The 23,227-nt window shown below is 30.2% G+C and overlaps 2 protein-coding genes across 4 annotated transcripts; both read right to left on the bottom strand.

The window, feature by feature from the left end:
- Positions 1-337: 337 nt before the first annotated feature.
- LOC140803196 (uncharacterized) lies at positions 338-2,891 on the bottom strand. 2 transcript variants are annotated; one of them, XM_073158922.1, is made up of 5 exons: positions 2,672-2,891; positions 2,398-2,473; positions 1,700-1,923; positions 1,109-1,181; positions 338-641 (listed from the first exon to the last, which is right to left on the bottom strand). In XM_073158922.1, exons 1-5 carry the CDS (start codon positions 2,777-2,779, stop codon positions 487-489), a joined length of 636 nt encoding a protein of 211 aa, XP_073015023.1. In that variant the 5' UTR covers positions 2,780-2,891; the 3' UTR covers positions 338-486. The 2 variants fall into 2 exon arrangements, with proteins under 2 accessions (XP_073015023.1, XP_073015024.1); XM_073158923.1 differs by having other exon boundaries at positions 1,700-1,914.
- Positions 2,892-4,639: 1,748 nt separating this feature from the next.
- LOC140803195 (adenine DNA glycosylase) lies at positions 4,640-8,550 on the bottom strand. 2 transcript variants are annotated; one of them, XM_073158920.1, is made up of 7 exons: positions 8,059-8,550; positions 7,890-7,949; positions 7,062-7,181; positions 6,888-6,985; positions 6,106-6,602; positions 5,808-5,911; positions 4,640-4,963 (listed from the first exon to the last, which is right to left on the bottom strand). In XM_073158920.1, the coding sequence occupies exons 1-7, from the start codon at positions 8,386-8,388 to the stop codon at positions 4,820-4,822; spliced, it is 1,353 nt and encodes a 450-aa protein (XP_073015021.1). In that variant the 5' UTR covers positions 8,389-8,550; the 3' UTR covers positions 4,640-4,819. The 2 variants fall into 2 exon arrangements, with proteins under 2 accessions (XP_073015021.1, XP_073015020.1); XM_073158919.1 differs by having other exon boundaries at positions 6,106-6,635; positions 8,059-8,549.
- Positions 8,551-23,227: the final 14,677 nt, after the last annotated feature.

The following is a 23,227-nucleotide window of genomic DNA, read 5'->3' as shown; positions in this document are numbered from 1 at the left end:
TCATATTTGAATTGCGTTATTTTGGATTTTAAATAATAAGTTGGTTGGTATTTTAATAGCAAAAATATTTAAACATATATGCAAAGTATTTCGGCCGAGAGTAGTAAAAAAAAAAATCAGTACATTTAAAAAAAAAAACAATGGACGTTTCATACCTACTCTAACATATGTTGATCATATTATAGATGACAAGGTTCTGTATGAAGAATATTATATGCATATGCATTATATGATATCTAGCTCAGGGTGTCGCCATGGGTCAATTTTCGTGAATCACTTAGCGCATGCAGGGGAGTTCTTTGCCTTGCAGAAGCATATTAATATTTGAACTTGAAAGACAACCAACAAAGTCTTAGTAGAGATTTGGAAATTAAATGTAGGAAAAAATTGTCAAATGATTGTGGATGGTGTAAACAAGTAATCTCACTAGGTGGAAGCACAAATGAAAATTAATATGCCATATTTAAGTTTAGGTCAGAGACGATTTCATTCCTTCCACACTGGAATGATACCCTGAGCAGCCAAACGCTTCTCAACCCAGAACACAACATGTTTTGCAGTCGGTTTCTTTTCATCAACCAGAAACGGTTCCACCGTGCTCACCCCGTTCCCATACGAGGATATTGAGAAACCTTTGGGCCCTGCAGTATATTGGTTTTTCCCACATCAATATCATGCATCGAAATTGTAACTTCTGTCCATCCACATAATACAGTGAGGCACCAAAACTCCTAGGTTTGATATGTTTTAAGGTCATAAAACTATTTAATTTTGTGTCCTTATTACGCATGTTCATGCATATGATAGATACATGGGAATATAGATTCAAAAATAAAATCTAAGAATGTACACATGCATACAGTGTCAAATTTAATGCAATTACAAAACCATTGCTTCTGCTATGTTTTGAGATTGTGAACGACCTAATTTTAATATTACTCTAGAAATCACTTGTCCCCAAAACTTTAGCTAACAAGAAAAACGCGGGCAATAATCTATATCTGGACAAAATAACCATATTTGGGGGTCTGCGTTCTGACACATACTGATTGGTTTTCACTCATTGATCTCTCTGAGAATTAACACATTCTTAATCGCTGGAGATTACCATTGATAGTTCCATCAGGAAAGAAAGCCCAAAATGAGTAAGGATTGCCCTTCTTCAAAAAAGAACCTTCCAACTGCCATAAATCGTTCAACAAACAGCAAAAATCAGCAGATGATAAGATCCCTTCGTGGATCTTCTGAACAACCTAAGGGTAGTAACATAATATGTAATATAATTTGTGTTACCTTGGACTTCTAGTCCCCTCTGTCTATTTTATTTATATCTCTTCTTAATGGACATAAAGATTATAGTATAATAGTGAAGGCAAGGCATTTCGAACGTATTTATCGATTTCACATAAAGTAGTGGTCGTGAGTGGGTGTCATCCCATCCCATCATGATCTAAATAATGAGGTAATCAATATAAGATGTTCATAAAAAGAGAACGAATTTATGGACCTCAAAAGGTTCATATGATGTTTATATTTGGACTTGATAGATACTTGTTTGACACAAGCATATGTGTTAAAATGGCACTCACAGAGACATTGGACTTGATGCAATATAAATATTGGCACAATACTCGCATTATATTCCCTTCCTCATTGGATCAATACTGTGGAATTGATTAATATGTCGATCGAGGCTAACCTTATTATCATCGAAAGATAGGTCGAGTTGGGTAATATCTTGTTGAGCTTCAAGAGTCTTTTTGAGTGAAGGAATTACATCCTCCTCCATCAACTCTGGCAGAGACTTCGCCGGAGCTTTTGCTGCAGCTTTCGGCTTCTCGGCTACTGCTTTGCCATCTGTCATATCTGTAGCCGGCTTCTTCACCTCATTTATCTCCTTTGTCTCAGAAGCAGCTGCAGCAACTGATTTTACAATCATCCATGGCTACTTATACAATGTTAACACTCAGAGATAATAATTTTGGGACTCTTTTATCTTGGTTCACTTATCATCTCGAGAATTAATCGTGAGAGTTTTTTTCTGTCCAAAAGTCGATTTAATATTCCAAATAAAAGAAATGTTTTGATTTCTTGTGCTGTGTTTACTAGATATATATATATATATATATGGTCAAAAAATATATGATCAACTGTACTCTCTTTTGGATACTCCATTTCCCAGTTGGAAGCACAAAAGAACAACTTAAAAAATATGTAGGAAATCATCGTTTCAAACTGCAAAACTGACTCACAACCACTATGTTTAATGGAATAAATACTAAGCAAAAAATTATCCAAAATCATCTGTTTTTTTTTTTTTGGGTACTTTTTTCCCTATAACTCGGTGTCCCGTCAAACTGACAAATTGAATATAAACCCATTATAAGCTATTATTACCAGTGGATGTAGACGATTCTTGTTGAACTGCTAAACATGATAAGTTTCTCCGTTTATGACTGACTCCATTACATACCTGCACATAAATATATTAAGACTAGCTAGCTTCTACTTTGTTATGAGATACTGAGATGCTATTATTTGAGTTAATACCAGTGATCACCACCAACTCCAAGAAAATATGGAAACAGTCATAAAATATTTATATAATCTTGAGATCTACATCAATATCTCTTCTAAAATTTATCTGAGATGCTATTATTTGAGTTAATACCAGTGATAAAGTACTGCATAGTGTTGTTCTGGCTTTGTGGCAATAAGAAGAAGAAGTTGAAGATGGACAGCTCCAAGCAGCTATGGACCTTCCGGCCATGGTCGCCATTCTAAATGTAAAACAAGAAAACACACATAGAGGAAGAATCAGTGGCTTGCCGCAGCGGTTAGCTTAGTTGCATTCTTGCCACTGATTTTGAATATTTTTCCTTATATTTCATTGGCCTATATATTATTCATCTATTTCTTGAGCTCTATCGATATGTGAACTTGGGGCCTAAAAATAGCCACGTGAAGATTGCTTGTCATATGGGCCGGGTTGGCCAGTTGGGTTAAAGGTATTTTTCAATGGTTATAGGTGAAATTTTTATTTAATTTCATGGGCTTGGATTAATGCTTTCCTTTTATTTTAACGAACTTCACGGAAAAGGTAGTAATCCTCGTTACACATGACTTAGTTTAGACATAGAAGTCAAGGTTTCATCGACCAGAATTTGGAAGCATTAAAAGAAGGACATTTATATTTGGATGATATAGTATTATTTTTTTTTTTGAAATCAAAATTTTCCAAAATCATGTAAAGTGTCATAATTTACATTCATATTTAGAACTAGGGGTGTTGCATTATTTTTTAATTTGATTTTGGATAAAATTCGAACCAAATCATAAAGCTGTCAATATTATAAATTTTCATACCAAAACAAAATAGATTAATTTTGAGTTTCGAGTTTTAACATGTGGTATTTATTTGGAAAAAAAAAAAAGAGTAACAATTTACGCTAGAAAAAAGGGAGTGAACATTTTGTTTAAGAGTATGTATCTTGTGAGACGGTCTCGCGAATCTTTATTTGTGAGACTTATTAGACGGGTCAAATCTACCAATATTCACAATAAAAAGTAATACTTTTTCATGGATAACCAAAATAAAAGATCTATCTCACAAAATACGATATATGAGACCGTCGCACACAAGTTTTTGTCATTGTTTGATTATATACTGAAATGATTATAAATAAATTATCATAAATTACAATGCTTAACATGTCAGATATTTGTGCAATTAAAAAAAACCCTGAACGACAATGATTATGTTATCATTGGACTTGGACGAGCAACAAATAAATTATCTATATAATCAGATTGTTTACAAAATTCACTAGTAAGTAGTAACATAACATAACATAAACTAAATCTCAAATAAAATATTTCTATATATTAGAAACCCATATAAATAAAGAAAATGTATTACATGTTTTTTTTATATTAATGTAATTGGTTTGATTCAGATTAGATTGATCTAAATTTTGAATCAAATTAATTTGCGTTTGGTTGATTTGAAAATCAACCCCAAATCGTGATTGTCTGAATATTGATCCAAACCGTTTGGTACGGTTTGGTTCGGTTTCTTGACACCCCTATTTACAAGGAAGAAGTAAACCCCGGAATAAAATCAGGAAGTAAACCGGGGGAAAAAATCAAACGTCGTTATAGTAGTAGATAAATAAAGCGACAATCCGTAGAACGGCTTGTTGAGGGACTTTGTGATTTGTATTGGAAAACCATTACTAAAATCATGAACAAATAAATATAAACATGAGGCAAAAATAAATCATATAAATCACGCCACATGACACTGTCCCAAATCAGTATTGCCTCGATACATGTAGTTTTTAGCGAGCGATCACGACTCCATGATAAAACTACATTGCTCGCAACGTCACTTACCATGTATACACGTACACAAAAGAATAATATCAATCATCAGTCATGTTACCAAAACAAGCATGGGAGAATACAATAATTTACTAAGAAAACTATCAAAAGGATATTTCGAATCATCTTTCTTGTGCTCTTTGTATTTGAAGATAATATGACCGTTACAAGACATAATAATCTAATTAATCATACACTAAATGACATCATAAACCAAAAATATAATAAGAGTCATAATTAGACCATAAAATACATAAACTTTGAAGTGTGATGAATATCACCCACTCGGTCTCATGGGCCCAACAACCAAGCTACGGGAACAAAGAGCTCAAGCCCAACCCAGCCTCCATAGATCACGTACAACATATTTATGCACAGGAAATTCAAACATAAGAAAACATCTATTAGAGCCCTGGTAATTGAATGACTAAGCTTTCTATCCCAAGTTCTTGAATTTCCCGTGCATAAATCTCTTGTATGTGATATCCTGCTGCTGGGTTGGGTTTAAGTTCTTTTCTTCCTGTTGCTGGGCTGTTGGGCCCATGTCACTCTGCTTGAATTTCTCAATCATCGCGTAAACCTGCACCGAAAAAATCATACTGAGCAAGATTCTAAAAACTTCATCAATGGTTCCTCGTTATCTAGTATGATGAATTAGATCCATCTACCATCTCAATACAGCAAGTATGTTAACAAGTTCAACAAACTCCATCTCCAACAAATAACCATATTATTAGGTGAGTACGATTCTAGGTTAATTATGATACCAGTGTTTCAGTGCACCAATTTTTGTTCTTAAAAGGAGAAACTAAAAAAAGATGATCTGTATATAGCCAACAGATTGGATATTCAAAAGATGTACAATTCTTTTTAAACACCAGTAATGATTGGTATCTGTTGGCAAGAACAAATGAATTTAAGGCAGAAGCTCAATTATGATATATATGGTGGAGGCAATCCATTGGAAAAAAGAGTGAGGAGTCTGAAACCCCAAGGAACTCGAAAGGTATACAGACAAAATAAATGACAGATCAGTTTATGTCAACCAACTAATCATCTGTTAAATGATGCATGTCAGATGCACATAAGCGATACTTAAGGGCCCAGGATTTTCAAGTGTTCTTTTTAACATAAAGCAGAATCAGTATTGTGCTTCAATAGAATAAGGAGAAAATTTATTTTAGAACTGCAGCAGAAAACCAAAAGCCACAGTTTTGGCTTCTGACTTTCTAAGGAATTTTTTCAAAGCCCATCCAAACATCCTCCTTCTTTCTAACAAAAGCCCTTTTTTCTAAAAAGCAAGCTATTTTCAAACATGTTCCCAAGCACACAATAGATCTATGCCACGAGTAATTGTGTCAGATAAGTAACTGAATATCATATAAGTTCGCATATCTAAAAAGTTGGTACTAAACAAACATTACCTTCCTGACGCCAGAGGTCAACCCTGAAGATGAAAAAACCTTATTATCAACATACTTCCACGTCATTGCTTCGCTGTCTGGTTTTTTTAGGGAGATATTCCCACCTTCAAGCAAAAACGAGATGAAACCATGCTAATTGAGATAAGAAAAAACTAAGACATGAGACATCAAATTTAGCTAAGGTGTTAGCTCCAATATACAAACTTGAGTTTAGTATAGAACGAGGGAAGAGTGGGGGAGTCGAGGGAGGGACATAAACATGCATGGAGAGAGACCAATGAATAAACAACCTACTCACCTTTAAGGTGCAAAATCAACAACTCTACATGCATCTTGAGACGAATGTGCGTAAAGACATGAACAAATACACCCACTTCTTCCCTTAAAACTATTTTGCAGGACTTTGTCATGTCTAAACCAAATGTTTGCTTCAAAAAACTATCAATCATCTTTCTTCTCGAGGCCAAGTCAACTTCTCCCTCTAATAAAACAGATGGGAATTCCCAGAGTCCAGCAAGTAATCCCTTGTCTGGTCTTTTAACAAGAAGATATTTGCTAACAGATTGAGATCCTTCCTCCACAACTATCTCCACAACACTAACAGCAGAGAAATCACGCCTTTGTTTGGCCTTGACAACCTTCATTGGATAGTCAGTGACTTGAACTGACTTGTGATTTGTGGAGAGAGAAAGTGCCTGACAGTTACGTGATAAAGCACATGTGGTGCAGCGGGGACCTGACAGATTGCATACTGTTGCACCAAGGTCCATGATAGCCTGGTTGAAGTCTCCAGGCCTGGAAGGATCAACCAACTGTCCCGCTAGTTTCCTTAGCATTTTTTATTAATTAGTCAATTGCTTTTCTAAAATATCAGTTTGAAATCCATTGTTAATCTCAAATCCAAATTCATCAACACTCAATGTAGTCAAAGAAAAACATCTATATTCACGTTAAAAAATACGAAAGAGTGCATGTAAATGGAAAAGACGTGGGTGCGCTAGGTGGCAGTGTGCATGCATGAGTAACGATTATCTATGCGTAAGTGTTGATGTGGATCTTAGATATAATTATAAAATTTACCATATAATCTTGACTGTCGTCGAATCCTTTGGGTTGGCAGATAGAGCCTTTAACCTAGAAAGCACTCTGACTACATTTCCATCGACTACTGGCACTGCCTAAATAGTGCACACTCCGTATTATTTTAAAAGTGATAAGGAACAGGAATGAAGGGGAATATGTCCTGTATAACACCTCCTTAAATGCAATGGAAGAAATTGCTCCAGCAGTGTATTTTCCTATTCCTTTGACCTTTTGAAGAGAAGAGGCTGTTTTTGGGATCTCACCTCCACCATCAACAATTGTTTTTGCTCCCTGCAAGGTGATAAAAGGGAAATAAACCAACAAAAGTGAATTTTTGTATGCTCTCATAAACTGATACTCCTAAAACAGGTAACTTTTCATTCCCATGCACTCGAAAGAAAAGTGGAAAGAAAAGAAATAAGCTGATCAAACTTACATTCATTAAACTCGGATAACACAGTCTTTCCTTAAAATAGGCCAAAACAAGTGCCATTTTTTTTTATGGAATTTTTTTATATTGTATTAAAAATAAGTGCTCTTCTTGCTCACTAAAACAAGTTCAGTATACAGAATGACGGAATGCCACTTAGGTATGCTGCAACTTTATTTTTATCATTAAAAACATGAAACTGATTAGTTATCTTCAATAGAAGTACACAAACAACTTTAAATCACCTAATGGCAAAAACAGCTGCAAGTTGGTCGTGACACCTATCTCCAAAACTTAATTCTCCCCAGATTTTCTAAGAAAAATCTGCGGTAAATTAATGACTAAGAACCTAAATTCCTTTCGTTGTTAGATCAATTATAAGTATCTTTATCATAATCACTTGCATGCACTGTAGGCCGCACTTTATATAAAAAAAAACAAAAAGTGCTAATCAACAAAAAATATTAACTCAAAGCGATTTACAGGCTTGTGCAACAGTGCAGGTAAATGGTCAAATATCAACAATAACTCAACAAAAGAATGAAACCTAAATCTGTAGAAACACTAACCTCAAGCAAAAACCGGGCACGTCTATAGTACCCCAAGCCTGCCCACATCTCATTCACCTCCTACTCACATATCATTGGAAAAAAATCACAAATAAGCATTTCCATGGGAAATAAATCAAATACGAATCAAATAGCTATTGTCTTCTATACGTAAGCATAAAAGGCAGACCTCAAGCGTAGCCTGTCCAAGATGATGAATGCTGGGCCACTTCTCCATCCACCGATTGAAGTAATCAATGACCGTTTGAACCCGAGTCTGCTGAAGCATCACCTCAGACACCCACACCGCGTAAGCTCTCCTCTCCTTCTCTTCAGTGCTAACATTATCGTCTCCGTCGCTGATTCTTCTCCAAGGTAGATCTCTCCGGTTTCCGTCATACCATTCTAGTAAAGAATCCCTAATTTTATCAACTTCGCCTGCGCTGAAATCGATGTCTTCTATGTCGGTTATTTCCACTGCGTCTTTATATGTTGGTTCGGATCGCCTGCATCTCTTCATTAGGAATACGGAGGCAACCGCCGGTGGCAGGGGCCGACGGGCGGGTGTGCCTTACACGGAGACTGTTCACCTTTGGTGGAGACAGTATTTTTCCAACAAAGATGTCTGGTTTTGAAGGGTTCGGTAATTGCATTGTATAACATTTTCTGGAGAGCGATGCCACCCGTTGAAATTTAATTAAAATTTGATACCATATGAGGTTTGGAAAAGAATCTGATATGTGGTATTGTTTTATCAAATTTTTTTTAGTAGTTTTAGTATACATAGAGATTATTGGTTTTCAGTCTATATAACATCTTCAACTCAAATTGAGCTAAAAAAAGGAGAAATTTAAACTCCAGAATAATAATGAATATAAGATTCTTTATTGGAATTTTACAAAACATAAAAGGATTTACGAAAGATATTCCAAAGAAATTAAACAACAGAGGATTTACCGAGGGCCCAAAAAATCATAAATTCATAAAAATCACCCATAAACGCCTTAAACGTCATTTCTCGGCTAAGCAGGCTGAAGGGCTACAACATGAATTTATTCTTCCCGGATAAACTCGAACCTTGTGTTCACCATTTCTTGGTTCATCTTCTTACCTTATATTCTAACCAAAGATTCTTATATTACATTAAATTCCAAAAATGTAAATAAATGTTTTGTTATATCAATCTGATTCCAAGTTACAAACAAATATAGATCATGTCATAGTAAGGTAAATAATTTAGCACAAATCTTTAGCCTGTCATTCAGGCTAATCTTATGAAATATAAATAATTTAAAAACAGAAAATAAGAACAGAAAATAAAAACAATAAACTTACAAAGTTGTTATCAGAACACTTGAAACTTTTATTGATAATTCAGAAGGTTTTTTTACAAGAGAGAATAGAGGGGAGCAAACTCGACCGTGTCCTACTAAGAACACAGAATGAACCTATAAATAGATAGAAGAGCCGGACATGAAACCCCGGATTCCATCACAAAATAAAAACAGTAAAATGCTTTATTAAAGCAAAAGCAACATGGTTACAAAATTCAAAAAGTATACAGTGATATTCCACCCACTTTTGTCATGTTATGCCATAATGTGTTATTCCACCAACTCTTGAATAGTGAGATTCCACTTTCAACGATTTTAATCATCTTTGAGATTGTCCTTTAGAGATTTCTTCAAATTTTCAAAAATATCTTCTATTTGAGATAATTGAGGAGTATCTTCCTCTGGATCCTGTGCATCCTGCATTTGCATCAGGTCTATGAATTGGTTTTCACTGGATTCAGACGCCATAGATTTATCTGACTTTGAATCAGAACATCCAATATTTTGGAAAAGATCTTTTTTCATTTCTTCAATATAGATCTCTATCATTTTTTCCTTTGAATAAATTTCAGAATATTTCTGAGTAAGAATCTTGAAAGGACTCATTGAGGCTTTTTCCTTTTCTTGTTGATTATTATTTTCTTTCTGGTATAAAGAAATTTTTTCTTCCATTTGATGAAGAGTTTCATAACCATATGGTTTTCCAGTTTCTGGATCATCACGTAGTAATTTGTCCCAAAATTTAGTGAGACTGACTCGCCATATGCAAGGGATTCCTTCATCAGTATATCCAATTTCTGGTTGCCATTTCCAGATCCATGGGATTCCAAATTCCATGAAAAATAGACATAGAGTCTTTCCATCGATCCAATGTTCAGAAAATGATTTTTTAATACTTGGGGAAACATTTAACCAAGTATTCATTGGTTTTATGAAAACCTCTGGCAAAATTTTTGCAGATGGACCGAATATCTTCCGCTAAATTAAAAACCAATTTGGAACAGGATAGTGAAAAATATTTTCACAAATTTTTAGAAACCAAGTATGTTTCCTTTTTTCATTTTCATAAAACAAAGTTTTATTAAAACTTTCAATATAATCCCAAAAATTAAATTTAAAACTCATTTTATGATTTTCAGAATAAAACTCTTTTTCCACCAATGGAGATATACCCCATTCTTCAATAGATATGATCTTTTTATGATAAACTTTGAGAAGTTATAACTTCCTTTCTGCTGAGTATTACTGAAAAAGTGAGTTATATCAACACTTTTTGTAGATATCAGAAGATTTTCATAAAATCTTCTTTGCTTGTAAGAACCATATACATATGATGTATTGGTTAGATATCTTTCCATGATATTCCATGTAGTTTTTTCCCATTGGGTATCTTTTTCTTCTATAAGAATAATCAATTCTCGATGTTTTGTCTATGTATATAGAGCTGAATCATTGTCATCATCTTTTATGATGTTAGCATATGATGCTGAACCTTGAGAATCTGTATTACTTCTCTGTTTTTGTTTCAAGAATTCTTGAAATTCATTGTATAACTCAGTCTGCTCAGTATTACTGGCTGATGAACTAGATAAGTTCTGGGCTATTAGCCTCTGTTTTCCATGTTGTGCAATAATATTAGGGGGTTTTCCCCTACCACCTCGCCCTCTATAAGAGGACTCTCCTCTTCCTCGGGAATACATATCTGTAAATGAAAACATTAGGATAAATATTCTCGAGTTAAGGAAATCAGGGAGATGATTATCTTCACCTTTTTTTTAAATGATTTCAAAATCAAAGGGAGCTAAATGAGCCTGCCATCTTGCAAACATTTGTTTAGATACATCATGTTTAAAAATCTTTGTTAAACATAAATTTTGCAGATTTGCAGTCAGTTTTTATAATAAACTTTTGATTATATAAATCATCTTGAAATTTTAAAATACATCTAACAATAGCTAAGATTTCTTTTGCTACTGTGGAATAATTTTTCTGGGCATTATTCCATTTTCCAGAATATAATCTTATAAGATATTCATGTTTTGTTTGGGGATCTTTCTGTTTTAGAATTCCACCAAAACCTATATCTGAGGCATCAGTTTCAACTATTTTATCCCATTGAGGATTAGCAAGCATAAGACAAGGAAGATTTTTAACCTTTTACTTTATATTTTTAACAGCTATAGTATGTCTTTCAGACCAAGGTAAAGTATTTTTTTTATCCTATCATATAAGATAGCAGAATATTTAGTAAGATCTTTTATATAAGGAGAAATATAATTTAAACTTCCTAAAAATCTTTGTAACTGAGTTTTATCAGTTATTATATCAGGAAATTTTGATCCAAATTCTATACTTCTTTGAATAGGAATAATTTTCCCTTTTTCAATCATATGAACAAGAAATCTGATATTGGTTTGAATTAAAATCATTATAGATTTTGAAATAATAAGACCATTTTGAATAACAATATTTTTAAACATTTCTAAATGTTTAAAATGTGTTTCAATATCATTAGAAAACACTAAGATATCATCTATATAAAAAATTATAAAATTGCTATTAAAAAATATCATTCATAATTTGTTGAAATTCTGAAGGGGCATTTTTAAGGTCAAATGACATTATTGTCCATTCATAATGTCCTATTGGAACATTAAAAGCAGTTTTATACCTATCAGATTCTTTTATTTGAATCTGTCAAAATCCTGATTTTAAATCAAATTTTGAAAATATGATTGCATGAACTAATCTATCTAATTAATCTTTTTTGTTAGGAATATGATGTCTAATCCATTTTAAAACCTTATTAAGGGGTTTATAATTTATGACTAATCTAGGAACACCTCTTTCTTATTCAGAATGTTTATTAACATAGAAAGCAGTACATGACCAAGGAGATTGAGAAGGTTTTATTAAACCTTTATCTAATAAAGAATGAATTTCATTCTTACATAATTCTAAATATTCAGAATTCATCTGACAAGGACGAGCCTTGGTTGGAATATTCTTTTCATCAAAATTCTTTTCATATGGAAGAGAGATAATATACTTCTTACGATTCCAAAAAGCATTTGGTAAATCATTACTTATTTCTAATGAAAATTTATTATAAATAATTTTTATTTTTTCCTGCAATTTAGGATTCTGTAATTTATCATCTATTGTAAGAAATTTTATTTCTTCTTTTAAAGAATTTATTTGAAAGGTTTTTCTTTCTATCTGTTCTTGTAATTCATTAAGAATTCTATGAACAAGTTTAGTTATAAACTGAAATGAAATAGGATTATCTTGATAGGTTCCTATAATACCTGTTTCATCAACTATGTTAAAGGATATATTTGATAGATAAAAAGGAGACCAAGTATAAGTTGGCTAGAAATATTTTTTGCTAATAAAAAACTAGTTTGAATACAGTTTTTGTCTTTGCAAATATAAGCTTTTGGTAATTTATAATTTATTTCTAAAGGTTCTCCTCCTGCATGAGAGAGAGAATGAGTAGTTTTATGAAAATATTTTGTAGGAATTAATCCTTCATGTATAACATTTAAATCTGCACCACTATCTATCATAGCATTGAAATTCTTCTTATAAGAATTATCAATTAATAAAGTAATATTAGTATACCATTTTTGAGATATTATCATACTCAAAACAGATAATGTTTCTGATTATTATCAGGAAATGAAATATCTTGAATATTTTCAAAACTTTCAGAAATTGAGTTATTATTATTTTCAATGACTGAAATACGATAGTTTAGACGATTATTATTATTGTGTAAAATTTTTACTTGTTCTTTAAGATTATCAATCTCTTTAATAAAATCCTTATAGTAACTAGATTTTGTTGACTATATTTTTTGTGTAAAAGATTTTTAATTTCTTTCATAGAATAAGCTTGTTCTTGTTTAACAAGAATGTTATTATCATTATTACTCGTTGAAGCAATATTCTCCATTTGATCAATAATAGTAGATTTTAAAACCGGATCCTTAATCATTTTAAGGAATTCTAGAATATTGTTGTTTGTTAAAACATTAATATTTAAATCTTGAAATTGAGACATAAGTTTATAAAACTCATCATTTTATTATTTTCCTCTATAGGACTGATACAAGATTTTCCTAGTATACAGTTATTGCATTCTTCTAAATCAGAAATATCAGATTCATTATCTATAATATTTTCGAAATTATAAGATTCTGAAGAATTCTCAGTTTCACTATCAGAATTATTATTTGAATCCATTATTATTTTAAATAATGTTTCTTTAAGATTATCATCTATATCTAAATTATTAATTTTGTTTTTAGCCCAACATTGATTAACATAATGTCCTGGTTTTTTACATTTTCGACATATTATTATTTTATTTTTAGCTTTATTAGCTTTTCTTTCAGCTTTCCATGATTCACGGATTTCTTTTCTTTTCTTTTTTCTATCTTTTTGTCTATCAGAAAAATGTCTTTTCTTATAAGTTTTTTCAACTTTATCTTTAAATTTCTTCTTACTTTTATTTGGTAAGTCCATACCAAATTGATCGCAAAATTTACCTTGTTGTTTTTTCTCAAGTAAATTCTGTCTTTTAATTTGATTATTTATTTTTAATTCATTACAGAGAGCTAAACCCTCTTGAATACAAGTATTTATTAAATTACCATAAGTATAATTATCATAAGGAATATTTATATCATCTTTTATTAATACTTTTCTAACCCTTTCAGCAAATAATAAAGGTAGACCATCTATAAATTTAACTTTCCAAAAACTATTATTACAGTCTGGAATCTCATAAATACGAGATAAAAAAGTATCTTTATACCATCTAAATTCAGTAAGTGTTTTACATTTTAGATTACTTAATAAATTTCTAATTTGTTCACTATTATCAGTGAATTTTCCAGTAAAATATTCAATCATAGTCAATATTAATGTATAAACTTCATTTTCTGATTGAATATTATTCTCTAACTTTATGGAATTAAAAATTTCATCTTTTTGAGAATAATGTAAATAATTGTCCCACCAACCTTTAAGTTGGCCAGTAAATCCTGCTGTTATCATTTTAGCAATATTTTTATCAGTATTACCTGATGATTTACAAACAGTACTATACATAAGCATTCTGTGAGCAGTATTATAAATCTGCCTATCACTTAAACCATCAATATTCCATTCATAAATATTTTTCCCATTATAACTATTAGCAAAAATATATTCATTTTCTTCAATAAGAACATCAATGGGAGTAGGTTTATTATAATAATATTTGGTTGTGGTAGGTCTATCTGCCCATTTAATTTTATTAATTTCTTCATCAGAATGATTATTAATTTTTTCTAATTCTTCAAACTCTTCATTAAGAGTATTTAAATTAATATTTCTAAATTTTTCTTCTAATAATTTTTCTATATCAGAAACAGAAGATTTAAATTTAAAATCATTAATATCAGGAGGTGATTGAATAGAAGAAGTAGCAACAGAAACAATATTAGTTTCTGGTTTTTTTATATGAACATCTGGTTTTATTTTATTGATAGCTGAAATAATTTTATCAATACGATCTTTAAGAGAATTAATATCTTCTCCTATAATCGTAAGATATAAATTTGTATAATTTTGTTTTTCAATTATTTGATTTATATGTTTAACAGTAATTTGTAACATATCATTCTCAAATAATTTTGAAAAAGCAGTAAAATTTAAAATTTTATTATTCTTTTCTATTATAAAAGATTGTTGAGGAGGATAAAAAGATTTTTGAATCTGTCATGAAGAAAGTTTATAATTTCTTTCAAGAATAGAAATATAATCTATAATAAATGTTTTGAAAAACCAAGGAACAAAATGTATTAATTTATTCTGGTTTTCACAATATTTATAAAATGTTGAAACAATATATTCAAACTCTTCTTCAGAGAAACTTTTAAAGTACCAATCTCTGAAAGACTCCTATTTGGATAAATAAAATTCTGCATTGATCTTTGCTCTAGCAGAAGATCTTTTAGTAAAATCAATTTTTGGTTTACTATCCATTTAAATACTAAAATTCATTTCTGAAACTGTATCAGTTTCTCTAACTTTTTGAAAGTTACTTTTATGGACTATATTATTCTGATTTATAATTAAATCATCTACTGTATTAGTAGATTCTAATTCTTCTCTAACTTGAGAAGTAGATGCTCTAGAAGTTTGTGGTATATATACCATATAATCTAGAGGTGAAATAAAAGAATGACTAGATCTTGATCTAGCATATATAAAAGATGGTAATAATCTTCTTTGTTCATTATTAAATTGTATTTGAACAGATCCTTCATTATTTTGAATAATTTGTTGTAAATCTCTATGTATTATAGGATTTTTAGGAACAGCTTGTTCAATTATCCAGTTTTCTGGAAGTTCAATTTCTTCCCATTTTATAGATCTACGGGTAGTAATATTAGATCTATTAAAATTAGTTTCTATCAGAATAGTTTCATTTAATTTTTTTTATCTATTCTTTTACACATAGGATTAAGTGTAAATAATGGTTTATAATAAATACGATAACAAATACATATAACTTCTGTGCCAGGAGTATAATTATAACCATTAGTTTTAACATTTAATGTTAAAGAATCTAATATATTAATGTCAGACAAAGATAAAGATAAATTAGGATAAACATCGAAGTATATTGGACCATGTGCCAGACTAGATTGTATTATTCTCATAAGGGATTGTTTCCAATTCAAATTTCTACCATCTCTTAAAGCTGCTATGAAGCTTTCTGGTAAACCTTTTAAAGTTAAAGGTCTAAAAGCAATTTAAATTAAACCTATATGAATAAATTTGTAATTTTTCCTATAAGGCATAATATCTTTATTGTTTAACAATCTAATTACCATCTCATCATTATGAAGAGGTACTGATGATTCTGTAGTTTTAACTACTTGTTTAAAACCAATTCTTTCAAAAGTTCCTAATTTATAGATCATTTTAGATTCTATCTTAGGAATAATCCATTTATTCAATAAATCTAAATTTTCAGGTAAATCATATTCTTCATTTAAACTGTTATGAACAGTTTCTTTCAAACTGAAAATATTCATTTGAATAAAAAGTGCTAAATTATTAACCAGACTATTTCCATGGCTCTGATACCATCTGAGGCTTGGAATCAAAGAGGAATCTGATACGTGGCATTGTTTTACCAAACTTTTCCTTAGTGGCTTTCGCACACATAGAGATTATTGATTTCCAGCCTATATACAATCTTCAATTCAAATTGAGCTAAGAAAATGAGAAATTTAAACTCCGGAATAATAATGAATATAAGATTCTTGTTGGGAATTTTACAAAACATAAAAGGATTTACGAAAGATATTCCAAAGAAATTAAACAATAGAGGATTTACTGAGGGCCCAAAGAATCATAAATTCATAAAAATCACCCATATACGCCTTAAACGCCATTTCTCGGCTAACCAGGCTGAAGGGCTACAACATGAATTTATTCTTCCCGGATAAACTCGAACCTTGTGTTCACCATTTCCTGGTTCATCTTCTTACCTTATGTTCTAACCAAAGATTCTTATATTACATTAAATTCCAAAAATTTAAATAAATCTTTTGTTATATCAATCTGATTCCAAGTTACAAACAAATATAGATCATGTCATAGTAAGGTAAATAATTTAGCACAAATGCTTTAACTTGTCATTCAGGCTAATCTTATGAAATATAAATTATTTAAAAGCAGTAAATAAAAACAGAAAATAAAAACAATAAACTTACAAAGTTGTTATCAGAACACTTGAAGCTTTTATTGATAATTCAGAAGGTTTTTTTTACAAGAGAGAATAGAGGGGAGCAAACTCGACCGTGTCCTCCTAAGAACACAGAATGAACCTATAAATAGATAGAAGAGCCGGACATGAAACCCCGGATTCCATCACAAAATAAAAACAGTAAAATGCTTTATTAAAGCAAAAGCAATATGGTTACAAAATTCAAAAAGTATACAGTGATATTCCACCCAGGCATATCATGACAAAAGTGGGTGCAATATCACTGTATATTTTTTGAATTTTGTAACCATGTTGCTTTTGCTTTAATAAAGCATTTTACTAAAGATTCTGCTATCTTATATGATAGGTTAAAGAAAAATCCTTTACCTTGGTCTGAAAGACATACTATAGCTGTTAAAAATATTAAAGAAAAGGTTCAAAATCTGCCTTGTCTTATGCTTGCTAATCCTAAATGGGATAAAATAGTTGAAACTGATGCCTCAGATATAGGTTTTGGTGGAATTCTAAAACAGAAAGATCCCCAAAACAAAACAAGAATATTTTATAAGATTTTATTCTGGAAAATGGAATAATGCCCAGAAAAATTATTCCACAGTAGCAAAAGAAATTTTAGCTATTGTCAGATGTATTTTAAAATTTCAAGATGATTTATATAATAAAAATTTCATTATAAAAACTGATTGCAAATCTGCAAAATTTATGTTTAACAAATATTTTAAATATGATGTGTCTAAACAAATGTTTGCAAGATGGCAGACTCATTTAGCTCCTTTTGATTTTGAAATCATTTATAAAAAAGGTGAAGATAATCATCTCCCTGATTTTTTTAACTCGAGAATATTTATCCTAATGTTTTCATTTACAGATATGTATTCCCGAGGAAGAGGAGAGTCCTCTTATAGAGGGCGAGGTGGTAGGGGAAAAACCCCCCAATATTATTGCACAACATGGAAAACAGAGGCTAATAGCCCAGAACTTATCTAGTTCATCAGCCAGTAATACTGAGCAGACTGAGTTATACAATGAATTTCAAGAATTCTTGAAACAAAAACAGAGAAGTAATACAGATTCTCAAGGTTCAGCATCATATGCTAACATCATAAAAGATGATGACAATGATTCAGCTCTATATACATAGACAAAACATCGAGAATTGATTCTTCTTATAGAAGAAAAAGATACCCAATGGGAAAAAACTCCATGGACTATCATGGAAATATATCTAACCAATACATCATATGTATATGGTTCTTACAAGCAAAGAGGATTTTATGAAAATCTTCTGATATCTACAAAAAATGTTGATATAACTCACTTTTTCAGTAATACTCAACAGAAAGGAAGTTATAACTTCTCAAAGTTTATCATCAAGAAGATCATATCTATTGAGGAATGGGGTATATCTCCATTGGTGAAAAAAGAGTTTTATTCTGAAAATCATAAAATGAGTTTTAAATTCAATTTTTGGGATTATATTGAAAGTTTTAATAAAATTTTGTTTTATGAAAATGTAAAAAAGAAACATACATGGTTTCTAAAGATTTGTGAAAATGTTTTTCATCATCCTCTTCCAAATTGGTTTTTAATTTGGTGGAAGATATTTGGTCCATCTGCAAAAAATTTGCCAGAAGTTTTTATAAAACCAATGAATACTTGGTTAAATGTTTCCCCAAGTATTAAAAAATCATTTTCTGAACATTGGATCGATGGAAAGACTCTATGTCTATTTTTCATGGAATTTGGAATCCCATGGATCTGGAAATGGCAACCAGAATTTGGATATAATGATGAAGGAATCCCTTGCATATGGCGAGTCAGTCTCACTAAATTTTGGGACAAATTACTACGTGATGATCCAGAAACTAGAAAACCATATGGTTATGAAACTCTTCATCAAATGGAAGAAAAAATTTCTTTATACCAGAAAGAAATTAATGATCAACAAGAAAAGGAAAAAGCCTCTATGAGTCCTTTCAAGATTCTTACTCAGAAATATTCTGAAATTTATTCAAAGGAAAAAATGATAGAGATCTATATTGAAGAAATGAAAAAAAATCTTTTCCAGAATATTGGAGGTTCTGATTCAAAGTCAAATAAATCTATGGTGTCTGAATCCAATGAAAACCAATTCATACACCTGATGCAAATGCAGGATACACAGGATCCAGAGGAAGATACTCCTCAATTATCTCAAATAGCAGATATATTTGAAAATCTGAAGAAATCTCTAAAGAACAATCTCAAAGATGATTAGAAAATCGTTGGAAGTGGAATCTCATTATTAAGAGTTGGTGGAATAACACATCATGGTATATCATGACAAAAGTGGGTGGAATATCCTTTTCATCAAAATTCTCTTCATATGGAAGAGATATAATATACTTCTTTCTATTCCAGAAAGCATTTGGTAAATCATTACATATTTCTAATGAAAATTTATTATAAATAATTTTTATTTTTTCCTGCAATTTGGGATTCTGTAATTTATCATCTATAGTAAGAAATTTTATTTCTTCGTTTAAAGAATTTATTTGAAAGATTTTTCTTTCAATCTGTTCTTGTAATTCATTAAGAATTCTATGAACAAGTTTAGTTATAAACTGAAATGAAATAAGATTATCTTGATAGGTTCCTATAATACCTGTTTCATCAACATATGTTAAAGGATATATTTGATAGATAAAAGGGAGACCAAGTATAAGTTGTCTAGAAATATCTTTTGCTAATAAAAAACTGGTTTGAATACAATTTTTGTCTTTGCAAATATAAGCTTTTGGTAATTTATAATTTATTTCTAAAGGTTCTCCTCCTACATGAGAGAGATAATGAGTAGTTTTATGAAAATATTTTGTAGGAATTAATCCTTCCTGTATAACATTTAAATCTGCACCACTATCTATCATAGCAATGAAATTTTTCTTATAAGAATTATCAATTAATAAAGTAATATCAGTATACTATTTTTGAGATATTATCATACTCAAAATAGATAAATGTTTCTGATTATTAACAGGAAATGAAATATCTTGAATATTTTCAAAACTTTCAGAAATTGAATTATTATTATTTTCAATAACTGAAATACGATAGTTTAAACTATTATTATTATGGTGTAAAATTTTTACTTGTTCTTTAAGATTATCAATCTCTTTAACTAAATCCTGTATAGTAATTGGATTTTGTTAACTATATTTTTTCTGTAAAATTTTTTAACTTCTTTCATAAAATAAGCTTGTTCTTGTTGAACAAGAATGTTATTATCATTATTACTTGTTGAAGCAGTATTCTCCATTTGATCAATAATAGTAGATTTTAAAACCGGATTCTTAATCATTTTAAGGAATTCTAAAATATTGTTGTTTGTTAAAACATTAATATTTAAATCTTGAAATTGATACATAAGTTTATAAAACTCATCATTTTTATTATTATCCTCTATAGGACTGATACAAGATTTTCCTAGTATACAGTTATTGCATTCTTCTAAATCTGAAATATCAGATTCATTATCTATAATATCTTTGGAATTATAAGATTCTAAAGAATTCTTAGTTTCACTATCAAAATTATTATTTGAATCCATTATTATTTTAAATAATGTTTCTTTTAGATTATCATCTATATCTAAATTATTAATTTTGTTTTTAGCCCAACATTGATTAGCATATTGTCCTGGCTTTTTACATTTTCGACATATTATTATTTTATTTTTAGCTTTATTAGCTTTTCTTTCAGCTTTCCATGATTCACGGATTTCTTTTCTTTTCTTTTTTCTATCTTTTTGTCTATCAGACAAATGTCTTCTCTTATAAATCTTTTCATTTTTATCTTTAATTTTTTTCTTACCTTTATTAGGTAAATCCATACCAAATTGATCACAAAATTTATCTAGTTGTTTTTTCTCTAGTAAATTCTGTCTTTTAATTTGATTATTTAATTTTAATTCATTACAGAGAGCTAAACCCTCTTGAATACAAGTATTTATTAAATTTCCATAAGTATAATTATCATAAGGAATATTTATAACATCTTTTCTTAATACTTTTCTAACCCTTTCAGCAAATAAGAAAGGTAAGCCGTCTATGAATTTAGCTTTGCAAATACTATTATTACAGTCTGGAATCTCATAAATTCGAGATAAGAAAGTATCTTTATACCATCTAAAATCAGTAAGTGTTTTATATTTTAGATTACTTAACAAAGTTCTAATTTGTTCACTATTATCAGTGAATTTTCCAGTAAAATGTTCAATCATAGTCAATATTAATGTATAAACTACATTTTCTGATTGAATATTATTCTCTATCTTTATGGAATTAAAAATTTCATCTTTTTGAGAATAATGTAAATAATTGTCCCACCAACCTTTAAGTTGGCCAGTAAATCCCGCTGTTATCATTTTAGCAATATTTTTATCAGTATTACCTGATGATTTACAAACAATACTATACATAAGCATTCTGTGAGCAGTATTATAAATTTTCCTATCACTATAACCATCAATATTTGTAATGCACATGGGCTGTTCCCAATTGGGCTTAAGTCCCATCGCGGTTATCCCATTACCCATTACTCATAGAACTTCTCCAGCCCAGACACTGGAGCTTTTGCCTTCCCAGGATTAGAACCCAAGACCTCCTGGACTTATATAGATCTAGAAGTTTGTGGTATATCCACCATATAATCTAGAGGTGAAATAAAAGAATGACTAGATCTTGATCTAGCATATATAGAAGATGGTAATAATCTTCTTTGTTCATTATTAAATTGTATTTGAACAGATCCTTCATTATTTTGAATAACTTTTTGTAAATCTCTATTTATTATAGGATTTCTAGGAACAGCTTGTTCAATTATCCAGTTTTCTGGAAATTCAATTTCTTCTCATTTTATAGATCTACGGGTAGTAATATTATATCTATTAAAAATTAGTTTCTATCAGAATAGTTTCATTTAATTTTTTATCTATTCTTTTACACATAGGATTATGTGTAAATAATGGTTTATAATAGATACGATAACAGATACATATAACTTCTGTAGAAGAAGTATAATTATAACCACGAGTTTTAACATTTAATGTTAAAGAATCTAATTTATTTATATCAGACAAAGATAAAGATAAATTAGGATAAACATCAAAATATACTGGACCATATGCCAGACTAGATTGTATTATTCCCATAAGGGATTGTTTCCAATTCAAATTTCTACCATCTCTTAAAGCTGCTATGAAGCTTTCAGGTCTTCTAAAGTTAAAGGTCTAAAAGCAATTTGAATTAAACCTATATGAATAAATTTGTAATTTTTCCTATAAGGCATAATATCTTTATTTTTTAACAATCTAATTACCATCTCATCATTATGAAGAGGTACTGATGATTCTGTAGTATTAACTACTTGTTTAAAACCAATTCTTTCAAAAGTTCCTAATTTATAGATCATTTTAGATTCTATCTTAGGAATAATCCATTTATTCAATAAATCTAAATTTTCAGGTAAATCATATTCTTCATTTAAACTGTTATGAATAGTTTCTTTCAAACTGAAAATATTCATTTGAATAAAAAGTGCTAAATTATTAACCAGACTATTTCCATGGCTCTGATATCATCTGAGGCTTGGAATCAAAGAGGAATCTGATACGTGGCATTGTTTTACCAAACTTTTCCTTAGTGGCTTTCGAACACATGGAGATTATTGGTTTCCAGCCTATATACCATCTTCAACTCAAATTGAGCTAAGAAAAGGAGAAATTTAAACTCCAGAATAATAATGAATATAAGATTCTTGTTTGGAATTTTACAAAACATAAAAGGATTTACGAAAGATATTCCAAAGAAATTAAACAACAGAGGATTTACCGAGGGCCCAAAGAATCATAAATTCATAAAAATCACCCATAAACGCCTTAAACGCCATTTCTCGGCTAAGCAGGCTGAAGGGCTACAACATGAATTTATTCTTCCCGGATAAACTCGAACCTTGTGTTCACCATTTCCTGGTTCATCTTCTTACCTTATGTTCTAACCAAATATTCTTATATTACATTAAATTCCAAAAATTTAAATAAATCTTTTGTTATATCAATCTGATTCCAAGTTACAAACAAATATGACACATTAAAAAATTTACAAATTTAAACCAACGGTTGGTTTCTTGAGTCGTTTTTTAGCCTTTAAGTTTTTTCGCATTCTTCATATCCATCGCATTCCAGAATAAGCACCATTTATG

Source organism: Primulina eburnea, chromosome 10, assembly GCF_022965805.1.
Source record: "Primulina eburnea isolate SZY01 chromosome 10, ASM2296580v1, whole genome shotgun sequence".
Taxonomy (NCBI): Eukaryota; Viridiplantae; Streptophyta; class Magnoliopsida; order Lamiales; family Gesneriaceae; genus Primulina; species Primulina eburnea.
This window is presented reverse-complemented; position numbering and strand designations above follow the sequence as displayed.

Bases quoted from the DNA above. Each gene is read 5' to 3' on its own strand.
- LOC140803196 (XM_073158922.1), bottom strand. From the start codon at position 2,779: ATGGCGACCATGGCCGGAAGGTCCATAGCTGCTTGGAGCTGTCCATCT. The intron at 2,474-2,671 runs GTATTAACTCAA...ATTTATGTGCAG, and splicing joins TATGCAGTACTTTATCACTG to GTATGTAATGGAGTCAGTCA. The intron at 1,182-1,699 runs GTTAGCCTCGAT...GATTTATGGCAG, and splicing joins TATCTTTCGATGATAATAAG to TTGGAAGGTTCTTTTTTGAA.
- LOC140803195 (XM_073158919.1), bottom strand. From the start codon at position 8,388: ATGAAGAGATGCAGGCGATCCGAACCAACATATAAAGACGCAGTGGAA. The intron at 7,182-7,889 runs GTTAGTGTTTCT...ATCACCTTGCAG, and splicing joins GTGCCCGGTTTTTGCTTGAG to GGAGCAAAAACAATTGTTGA. The intron at 4,964-5,807 runs GTAATGTTTGTT...TTTTCGGTGCAG, and splicing joins TGACCTCTGGCGTCAGGAAG to GTTTACGCGATGATTGAGAA.